This window comes from Micropterus dolomieu, linkage group LG07, assembly GCF_021292245.1.
Source record: "Micropterus dolomieu isolate WLL.071019.BEF.003 ecotype Adirondacks linkage group LG07, ASM2129224v1, whole genome shotgun sequence".
NCBI classification, from domain to species: Eukaryota; Metazoa; Chordata; class Actinopteri; order Centrarchiformes; family Centrarchidae; genus Micropterus; species Micropterus dolomieu.
In genome coordinates, this window is record NC_060156.1 from 31,457,718 (window position 1) to 31,469,228 (window position 11,511).

At 39.5% G+C, this 11,511-nt stretch overlaps 1 protein-coding gene across 6 annotated transcripts in view; it reads right to left on the reverse strand.

Annotated features, from left to right (window-relative positions):
• Positions 1–11,511, reverse strand: part of pde9aa (phosphodiesterase 9aa) — a 114,494-nt gene that overhangs the window by 87,685 nt on the left and 15,298 nt on the right. For 2 of the 6 annotated variants that reach the window (XM_046053290.1, XM_046053288.1), the window contains exon 2: positions 3,584–3,654. In XM_046053290.1, the coding sequence (XP_045909246.1) occupies positions 3,584–3,654 (71 nt within the window). Of the gene's footprint in view, positions 1–854; positions 891–3,583; positions 3,655–3,908; positions 4,080–4,157; positions 4,212–4,253; positions 4,276–11,511 lie in introns of those variants that run through there. The other 4 variants (XM_046053289.1, XM_046053291.1, XM_046053292.1 and 1 more) reach the window with 4 other exon arrangements.

An 11,511-nucleotide genomic window follows, 5' to 3' on the forward strand; every position in this document is an offset into this window, starting at 1 on the left:
CCTTGTGAAGCTCCCCCACACATTTGAATGGCCTTTTCCTGACAATCCTCTCCAGGCTACGGTCATCCCTGCTGCTTGTGCACCTTTTTCTTCCACACCTTTCCCTTCCACTTAACTTTCTATTAATGTGCCTTGATACAGCACTTTGAGAACATCCAACTTCTTTTGCAATTACCTTTTGAGGCTTTCCCTCCTTGTGGAGGGTGTCAATGATGGTTTTCTGCACAACTGTCAGGTCAGCAGTCTTCCCCATGATTGTGAATTCCACTGAACCAGACTGAGAGACCAATTAAAGGCTCAGGAACCCTTTGCAGGTGTTTTGGATTAATTAGCTGATTAGAGTGTGACACTTTGAGCCTACAATACTGAACCTTTTCACAATATTCTAATTTTCTGAGATTTTGAATTTGGGGTTTTCATAAACTGTAACCCATAATCATCGAAATTATATCAAATAAAGGCTTGAAATATCTCACTTTGCATGTAATGAGTCTATATAATATATTAGTTTCACCTTTTAAGTTGAATTACTGAAATAAATGAACTCTTGCACGATATGCTAATTTTTCGAGTTTCACCTGTATATTTATATAGGTATATAGGATTTGTTATACTTTTTTAAAATAATTTAAACAACAACAAGAGTGTAAAAGAACTTGAAGCTATCCTTTTTCATGGGTATACAACTGCTGAAATATATAAAAAATATATAGTTGTGTTAAACATTTTAAACTTTTCTATGTAGGCTCTTTAGTAGGTGTGTTACACTACACTGTGGGCCCGATTTACTAACAACCCAAATAAAGACTAAATTGTATGTGCATTTTAAAATATTGCACGTGGAATTCTAGTACCTGTTATGGGTGATGATGACAACAGGAGCAAACACAACGGAGGTATTTAAATGAGTGTTTTGCATGTTTTAATGGTTTCTGCCATGGAGAGTCGGGAGGGAAAGCAGCCACAGTGTAAAAACCTTGGTTTGTTTCATTCAGTGCGTCCCGAGTATGTGGAAATCGTCTGTACCTGCCCATCCTGCCTGAGATTGCACTAAGTACTTGGGACAGCACTCCTGAAAAACTGCTTTGAGAAACCCCAGCAGAAACAGCTACAGTATGCTGGAATAACCCAGACGCGAGGAAATGCCATCATGATTCATCCAGCCAAATGGAACAACCACCGACCGTCCGCACCGTGCCCGGTCGCCCTGCGATCTCTTGTCCCTGGCCCCGTACGCCCCAATGCCCCATTCCCTCTCCGATACCTACAACGGGTTCTGTCACTATTAGACTGGCGCGCTGTGAACAGTTGGTGATCGTGGATGAATTTTACACGTGATCCATGCACTACTGCAGCTGGGGGCTCTCCGCAGCGCCACGAAGAAAAACGAAATTTGCTTTATTGGCATGAATGTTAATACAACAGTTTTTCCAAAGCTAAAGGAAAATACAAAAAAAATACACAATTAATATAGTTCATCAAATAATAAAATAATTGTATTTCTAAACATTGGATATAGAATAATATTATCTAATATTGTTAATTTCTCTTTGTTTTCTTTCATTACGGTTGTGTCTCCACCTGGCAACAACAACAGCAGCCATTTCTGCACAACACTTGGTGGTTTGAACCTTCCTTCAAACGTGTTAAATACAGATGCTGTTGCACTCACATGAAATTCCGTTTAGGCTTGGTAGATCACATTGCGTGTAGTAAATAAATGTATTTGCATGTTACCCTCCCATTACTTTGCACAATAACAATGAAACGCCCCAAACTGCATATTCATTAAGGCAAAAGTAGTTAATGAACAACAGGTGCTATTTTGCACTTTTGAAAGACGTCATTCTCCCTGCACACCGTTAGTAGATCAGCTAACATGTTAATTTGCTGGTGATATCAAGTTTGCACACATTTTTACTCATGCAAACCTTTAGTAAATCTGGCCCTGTGTGTAGACACACTGATTAAGTTACTGTATTAAATGACTAATTTATCTTATAAACTTAGAAATTAAGTAAAGTTAATTGTACTGTGTGTTAAGCAGAACAGCATCAGTTAATTTACTTCTGATCTTAGTCAAAGTTTTTTCCTATCAACTGAAGCTCTGCTGCCCGAGGTTCCTCAGGACCGATAGCTCTGAGGGGGATTGGCTTAGTTTTGAGAAAAATAAATTTCTGTTGGGTCCACAATAGTACAACTAGCTTATAAACAACAGTTTACTGGCCCATCTTGTTTAATTAGTGATGAGAGAGGAGATGTCTGCAATCTCTCGAGGTTCTTTATAGAGAACGAGTCGGTCCTGTGTGTCCTTTGCTCAGTTGGTGTTGTTAGCACCTTTCGTTAGCACTGCTCTGTCCCATCACTTGTATATAGGCTTGCTTGTATCCTTTACCAGCATCCAATCACAAATAACGGGTACTAGCCAATCACGGCACAGTAGGGACTTGTCAAAAAGGCAGTGAAAAAAACAAAAACATATTGAGGGAGAGGAGTCGGGCGATATAGGCACTGCAGTGGTGTGTGAAGTCAGTTGTAAGAAAGTGCATTTTCTGTATCGATACTGCAGATAATGAGTATTAAAACCATTTAAATATTCAGAATCAAGATGTATCAAAAACTCTTTGACAACACTAGTTCAGACTCAAAGGGCAGATGTAAAACAGTAACAGGTCTTGTTGCACACTTTTCACTTGTTTGTTTTGTTTATATGTTGCTATACATGTAATATTGAGACCTCTTACTTTGCATTAAGAGTGAGTGTAAAGAGACACAACATTACTCCCCCCTACTTAAGAAGCACAGACACAACTTAAAAAGGTGCTGACCGATGTCCAGATGTGTGCAAACTTCAGCTTCACTCACTAGTAAAATTATTAAAATCAAAACAAAAGTCATCAAAAGTACATTTATAAAATGTATAATATTAAATGTATAATATGGTATAAATATGCATCAAGTTAAAGTTCCCCATCATCCCCCAAGAATGGCTTTACTCCCCGTCAGAAAATAAAGATTAAATTCTTATTAGTTTTGCACTTGTAAAAAGCACAAACAATGAATGGAAGAGTGAGCAAACAGGCGTCTCTCCAAAGCAGCTCATAACTTGAACAGGATAACTGGAGTTATGGTTTATTGTGAATATTTGTTAAAATTTCATCAAGGATTTCTAAAGCTATAAAAAGCACCAATTGATCTGTTATATGGCATTTCCAGATCTCTCTTTTTCAGTTTGCAAGTTGACCAGTTCACCTCCCTGCTTGTAAAGCACTAATGCTGTAAATAGAAAATCATAACTGTTGTTATAGACAACTGTCTATAACAATACAGCAGAGCATTTACTTTGTGTCACCTATATTGAAGTTATGATTCAGATAATTTACAGTGTACTGTGTGAAAACATAATTAAATATATAGCAGCACTGAAAAACGTTTCACTATGTACTTTATTAATCCCATATCAGTGGTATTAAATGTCAAGTGAAACAAAAACAGTGGGAAGTAATTATCACACTGCTGTTTGCAGACTACTAATTGTGACAGAATTAACAGAGCTATGAATGTGTGAGTGTGTGTGTTTCACCTTGGCACACCTAGGGCTGTACAGAAGAGCTCCTTTATGTCACAGGGGCTGCAGAATCTACTAAACACCACCTGAGGAAGAACAACACATACAACCACAGATGATAAGGGCATGATTTATACTGTAATCGATGACCCAACAGCTGGCTTGCATCTGACAAAAGGAAAATTTATACAGTAATAACCCACAACAACATGTTCACAAAATGATGACACAAACTTGGATCATTACTCAGGTTTATTTCTTTAGTACATTTATTAACCAGCTTCACCAAGGGCTTTATGCAGTAAAATATATATCATATTAGATGGACAGAATCACTTACTCTGTACAGTCAAGTAGAATCACTCGCTCCTTGTCAAGGGAGAATAGTTAACTGAATGTGTCAATTAGGGGTGTGACGAGATCTTGTGTCATGAGATCTCGCGAGATAAAAAATGTGACAAGATTTCTTGTCAGGTTAAAAGCTGTCTCCTGTCAACGATGGCTGAGTGCAGATCCAAATGCAGGCGAGGAGGTTGCAGTTTAAAAATTTTATATAAAGATTTAATAATGCGAAAACAAACAGGCTTACATGCGAGCACAATGCAGAACAGAGGTAAATCCAACAAAAGTAATCAAGAGCACAGGCAGAGGAATCTTAAGAACAGCTGCAGAACAGAACACTCACCATAAGACAAGGACATCACCAAGAACTGAAGAATACACAGGCAAATGAGCAAGGAGGGAGTGCACAGCTGAATGACATGAGCAGCTAATTAGGCTAAGCAGACACACAGTGAAACAGGAAAGAGTGAAACAGCAAGGCAAACAGACAGGAAACTAAAACAGAACAGAAAAGAATAAAGAATAAACCAAAATGACTAAAAACACAAGCAGACACAGATCCATAAACAAAAGTACAAAACCCAGGTAGAGGTTATAAACTAATATTGAATAGACAAGACCATAATAAACTAACAGAACAAGAACAAAGCTAAACGTGAACACCAGACATTGATGATAACAAAATAAAACAAGCGACAATACTCAATGACGGACAAGACATAAACAACTAAGGACAAGGAAGGAGGGAAACAGAGGTAAATAGAGAGACACATGAAACAATGGCAAACATAAGAAACACTCAGGGAAAAAAGATAAAACTAAAACATAACCCAAAACTATGACAGACTAAGCACAGGAAAAACATGAACACATATCCACAGTCCTAACATCTCCGAGACTCACACAATTGACATTTTCCACATGCTATCAAGCCACACATCAATCTTTTCACACAGTGAAAAACAAATGTATAACATCGACTTGTGGAGGGAATCAACTTGTCTCCCCAGCTGATGCAACACCGTAATCAAGTAAATCCGCTCTCACGCTGTGAGGCCGTACAGTTGTGACCAAGTGAGTTTTGCAATTTAAACTATCTCAAATATCTAAAAACTGAGGTACAAACTTGCTCTGTTTTGGACTGTGAGCTACCTATTATCGGAGGTGCTGAATTTAACGTGTTGTGGGCGATAGGGCCACAAATGTTATCACGAAATAAACATTTCACACCATTTATCAATAATTATCACGATAAAAGTCAAATCATTATTCCTTTCAAGTTTAAAGGCTGATTTTAGCTTCTGAATGAAAACTAAAGAAACCAGATGGTTATTTGTGTGGTTAAACTTTTCTTTATGGTCAAAACATTTGATGCCAAACAGTGGATCTTCACTAATCTGAGGTAGAACATTATGGTAAAATCTTTTTTCAAAAAATATGATTAGTAAATCTTTTTTTCAGTCCCTTTGCCTCAACAAAATAAATATCTTAATAGAAAAATTAAGTGCTAAATCATTTGTGATTAAATTAATTTGATCAAATATTTATTGACAATATATTGAACATTTGTAAGTTATGTCTGGCGGTATGGCTCTGTTCTGGGATCTCCCTGTCCTTCCATGGCTAAGTGGCTAAGTGGAAAGCGAGGCAGAGAGCAGCAGTAAAGACCCCCCAGGGTACAGAACAGAGCAGGCATTAATACAGAATAACATGATTAATCAGATACGGACTAAAAAGAGAAGATGGGGTGGCGGCGGGTTGCAAATTGCTTGCAGAGGATGCAGCAAGGGCAGGCAGGCTATAGCAGAAGGCGCTTTCACACTGCCCAGTTTTCTGAGATTATAACGGCGGCTCGCTTCGCTGTGTGAAAGGTACAAGCCGGAAAGGGCTTTCAGATTTGATCCGCCTCTGAGCCGGGAATGTTGGTAGTAACAGAGGCGGAACAATGTCTGTGTGAAAAACCACAGCCGGCATGCAGGAGTCGCGTTTCAAGCTGTTGTGTTACCAGTCACGGTCTTATTTTATCGGTCTAAATCCACCGACTACAGCTGCGCCACGGCTTTGTTTGGTCCCCAGCCCGGCATCAGTGTGCACTGGAAGTGTCTCAGCATTGACTTGTTGTTCATTTGTCATTTTTGTGCTTCTACTACCTTCTCCACAGCTCTTTTTGCTCCCGTTTTGTTTGTTAGGCTGCATATCCACAGGGAGCATTTCAGAATAGGAGCATTTTGCCTGCCCGATTTTGCTAACATGTTTAGATTTTATTGATTTGATAATCAGTGTTTGCTTTTGTGCTTCTACTATGATTAAGTCGGCTATGTAGTTAAATGGTTTCTTATTTGTTTATCTGTTTTGACCGTGAATCTGCACAGGGTATTTTATTTTGAAAATTGACCAGATGAGCTCCGGAAGCTGTGGCGTAGGATATATATTTTGTTCAGTATGAATGAGTGAATGTGGCATATTGGCGGACATTCTTTCCGCGTTTATTGCTGAATCTCTGTGTGAAAGCGGCTAGAGATGCTCACAAGTCACTGAGCTAGAGTCCAAGTCAAGTCTCAAGTCTCTCGTGGTTATTATGAATGTTTGTATCACCTGCTGCATTCAATACAGGCTGCTTATAATACTGCATAGCTACAAGGAATTCTTTAACTGTAACCTGTTTTTCACTTACAGAGCACAACCATGTAATGTGCAATGCCATTGCAATGTGCAATTAATGACAGCTTATTAACTAGCCTACTGTAAGTCAACACATCCCGCAGACTCTCAAACCAGTGTAACGCTAACTAAATAAAACTATAATGTTACTTGATCAACAATAAACCTGTAACATGTTTTTCACAGAGCACAACCATGTATCCTAATGAACAATACGTCTACAGCTAATGACAGCTTATAAACTACTGTAAGTCAACACACACCCCAGACTGTCAAACCAGTGTAATGTTATAACTAAATAAAACTGTAACTTTACATGATCAACAATAAACCTGTAGCCTGTTTGCAGCCACCATTAATAACTAACGCTGATGGCTGAGCTGTCAGCTGATTTCTGTGGCTGTATTTAAGATAGTTGCTATCAGCTGATGTGCTGGGATTATGAGAGGAGCTTGACATTGTTGCCTGCCTGAACTAACGCTATGCTTGATGTCTAGGGCAGGTAGACTTAAAAAATATTATGAATTCTCATTAAAAGATGACGTTACTCTCGTAATATTCTGACTTTTTTCCAGAAATGTTAGAGAAAACAGATACGTGGGAGAGATTCTGAATGTGCAGAAAGTATTGAACATGAGCAGAAAACGTGCTGAAAGACAGGAGTTTCTAACTGAAATAAAGAGAATTAATTTACCATTGAGGTGAAAAGGTGCCACATGCACATTTAAAGAGGTTATTTCCCCAAACAAAGCAACACATTCTCATTCCCGACTCGTCACATATTGACGCTTGGTCAAGGTCCTTTAGCACTTTTTAACACCATGGGTACGCCTTCAGCATAATTTTTAGACATTTAGGGCTCCGTGGTCAAGTTAGCAACGCTTAGCAACAATAAATATGCAAAGTCCGATTACACTTTCAAAACAAAACGCTTTAAAGTTTTGAAACATTGCAATTTCGCTCAACCCTCTTTCGCTTAACTCTCTTGTGCATGGAGTTCACCAGAGCTTCACAGGTTGCCACTGGAGTCCTCTTCCACTCCTCCATGATGACATCACAGAGCTGATGGATGTTAGACACCTTGTGCTCCTCCACCTTCCATTTGAAGATGCCCCACAGATGCTCAGTAGGGTTCAGGTCTGGAGACATGCTTGACCAGTCCATCACCTTTACCCTCAGCTTCTTGGTCGTCTTGGAGTTGTGTTTGGGTCGTTATCATGTTGGAATACTGCCCTGCGGCCCAGTCTCTGAACGAAGGGGATCATGCTCTGCTTCAGTATGTCACAGGTATATGGTGGCATTTACGGTTCCCTCAATGAACTGTAGCTCCCCAGGGCCGGCAGCACTCATGCAGCCCCAGACCATGACACTCCCATCACCATGCTTGACTGTAGACAAGACACACTTGTCTTTGTACTCCTCACCTGGTTGCCGCCACACACGCTGGACACAAACCAAACAAGTTTATCTTGGTCTGATAAGAACCCAGGACATGTTCTTAGTCTGCTTGTCTTCAGCAAACAGTTTGCGGGCTTTCTTGTGCATCATCTTTAGAAGAGGCTTCCTTCTGGGAAGAGAGCCATGCAGACCAGTTTGATGCAGTGTACAGTGTATGGTCTGTTGAACTATGACGCTATAGGGATCCCCAGTGTGTTACAAACTGACGCAGATGACACCCAATTTGTCACATATGGACACATGTCAGTTTGTGACGAATTGGGTGTCATCGGGTGAGAACGGGTTGAACAAAGGCACAAAACAGGAGGGGAGATTAAGTCATGCCTGCATGTGTGCTGACTCAGCAGGGATTATATTAAATGAGAAAAGTTGATCTACAGGAGATCTAAAAGCAACACAGAATGCCCCATCCTTACTGCATTAGGTTCTGTTAAAGGTGCTGTAGAATAGAAACCTGTATTTCCCTTCCCATAGCATTGAATAAAAAGAGTTCAGTGCATGTAACTGACATAGCGTGAGCCTTGATCTCCATTGTTTCCTCGTTATATTGCATATCTCGCGCACCCAAAATACCCCAACAAAACAGGCGAATACCCAGAAGTGCTAGAAGTTACGTATGATCTGGGATGTTAACACCCCCAAAGTTACATAGACCAGTCCACGTTCCAGAGTTAGCGGTCATACGCAGTGCAGCACGTCTCACAGAAAGTGCTTTTACGGTTATGAAGGAAAGGTAGAGGTAAAGGAAAGGTCATTTCTAGATTTCCCTCTGGCTGCTTTGCCTCAACTCTGTGATTTATTAAGTTTCCTGATGGACAGATAGCTTACTTGTTACCAGGGGTGTAAAGTACAGATACTTTGTTACTGTGCTTAATTAGTTTTTCTCCGGATTTGTACTTTACTTGAGTATTTCAAGTTGTTGCAACTTTTACTTTCACTTTCTACTCCGATACATTCTGCACAAGACATCATTACTCACCAAAAAAAGAAAAGAAAAAAAGCATGCAGCACACCTGAATGGCGCCAATCTGCCCCCAGCTGTGCGACACGCATCCGCAGTGATATTAATCAAGTCACTCTTGCGCAGTGTTAATGTTTATAACTTTGATGACAGGATGAAGAAGAACTATCCTTCTGCAGATAACAGTAATGTTAGATTAATGTGCAGCTGCAGAGAATATCTCTGTCCTGCTAACCCAACTGAGCAGTGCATCTCTTGGACTGTCTGTGTCTTGGTTGCTTACCAAACTGTGAGTCGGACCCACGTTAGAGTGAAATACAACTATTTCCACCCATCAATCCATCGTCAACCGCTTAGCCTGCGTACAGGGTCGCAGGTGGCTGGAGCCAATGCCAGCTGACATTGGGCGAAAGGCGGGGTACACCCTGGACAGGTCGCCAATCCATCGCAGGATACAACTATTTATTACATTAAATAAACTGCAGCACGAAAAGATAACTGCGGCGTGTGTGAATATGCACTCATATGTTGTGCACAAAATGAAACTTGTGCATTCCAGCAAGAAACACCAGTTCAGACCATAAGTCCAGACAACACACAGATGTGATGACACTCATCAGGCGCACATCATTTTAAAACAAGACAGTGATGATTTGTCTCTCAATCAAGGTTTGGTTTAAAACTCTGGACAAATGCAAGACTAATTGAGTACTTTATACAACACTGCTTTTTGCCAACGCTACACATTGCTAACTGATAGCTGTTGCTAGCAGTTAGTAATGTGTTGCATGCACCAATAAATGACTGGTTAATCTTTTAGACACCTTAATTTTTAATCCTGGAATATAAAAAGCACAGCTAGATTTTCCGTTCTCTGGATTTTTAGAGCCATCCTTAAATAAATGTACATAATGCCCATATTTCTCAGCATAGTGTTCCCATAAACTTGCATATCAAAAATGTTCTTACTTGAACGAATCTGTTTCAGTAATGAAAAATCAACTCTAGGCTTAGGTACTAACCATGGTGGAACAGCTTGTATAAAAGCGGTTGGACTAGTGAACCAATCATTGACTCCTGATTCCTTTGTTATATCTGATATTACATTGCAAAATACTTCCTTTTTAATTTTGCTGCTTTCCCAACATTCATTCATATCCCTTTTTGTAGAATGTGTCCTTTTGACTTTGTAAATTTGCCCAATAATTGGCCTTCAACTGTTTTCTTCTCAGAATCAGTGGCATTTCTCCACCTGAAACGCTGATATAGGTGTTGACTTCACTGCTCCACAGCACAACCTCAGTGCTTGAGCCTGGATTTTATCCAACCTTTTTAATCCAAAAACAATACATCCATATTCTAGAACTGATCTAACTAATGAGATATAAATACTATATAATATAAATATTCCTTATAGAAACTCAATCAGACAACTCAAACAAATATCTTGCTTGATTTTCTTTTTTGTAAAAAAGATGGATTGAGATTTCTCGACAGATGACTTAAATCCCCACTTCAAAGACCAATTTTAAACTACATTAACATCTTCCTGAACTTTCTTTACAACCTAATCCATATTCCTCCCTCGTTTCCAAATTGCCCCATCATCAGCAAAAAGTGATTTCCCAATATCTGGATTAACATTCTTACAAACATCATTTATCATAATTGAAAACAATACCAGACTAATGAAACAACCCTTGAGGGGTTCCATTTTCAACTAAAAAAGTGTCTGACAGAGTTCCCCACACAAACCCAGATTAAAGAAATCTTTAATCCAGTTATGCTTTATTAAAAGACCTTCCTTCCACATCACATCATACGCCTTCTCTATATCAAAGAAAACAGCTACTACCTCCTCTTTGTAGGCTTGAGCTTTCCTAATATCATTTTCCAAGCATTTAACGGGTCCAGAGTACTACCCCTCTTCTAAATCCACTCTGAAATGGTGAAAAAAGCTAATTTCTTTTCATATAATATGTTATTCTTTCTGTAATCATTTTCTCCATGGTTTTACATAAATGTGAAGCAGGATCTTTCCCAGGTTTCTTAATTGAAATAATAATGGCTTCTTTCCACACTGCTGGAAGCTTACCCTCCTCCCAAACCTTGTTATATAACTCCAGTACTTTACCCAATGCAGATTCATTTAAATGTTCTATCATAGAATAGCTATGTTGTCTTTTCCAGGTGCCGTTGTTTTACACCCCTCCAGCTCTCTCTGTAGCTCAGACGATCCCTGCTACCTGCGTTTGGTAATCCATCCTTTCACTCATATTCTTTGTCTTTATAATTGTCTCTATAATAACAAACAACAGCTGTTTCCTGTGTAGAATCACGTCATTTCCTGTTTTACATTTCACGTGTGTTTTCTTGACAAAACGTGGTCTGGAGACCAGCGTCGGGTGACACAGCTGCTGTCAGCTCGTGTAGTGTGTGACGCCCTGTTGCCCATCAGTCATGTAGTGTGAACGCCACAGTGACTTAAAGACTCCCGTCACAAGACGGCAAGTTGTGTAGT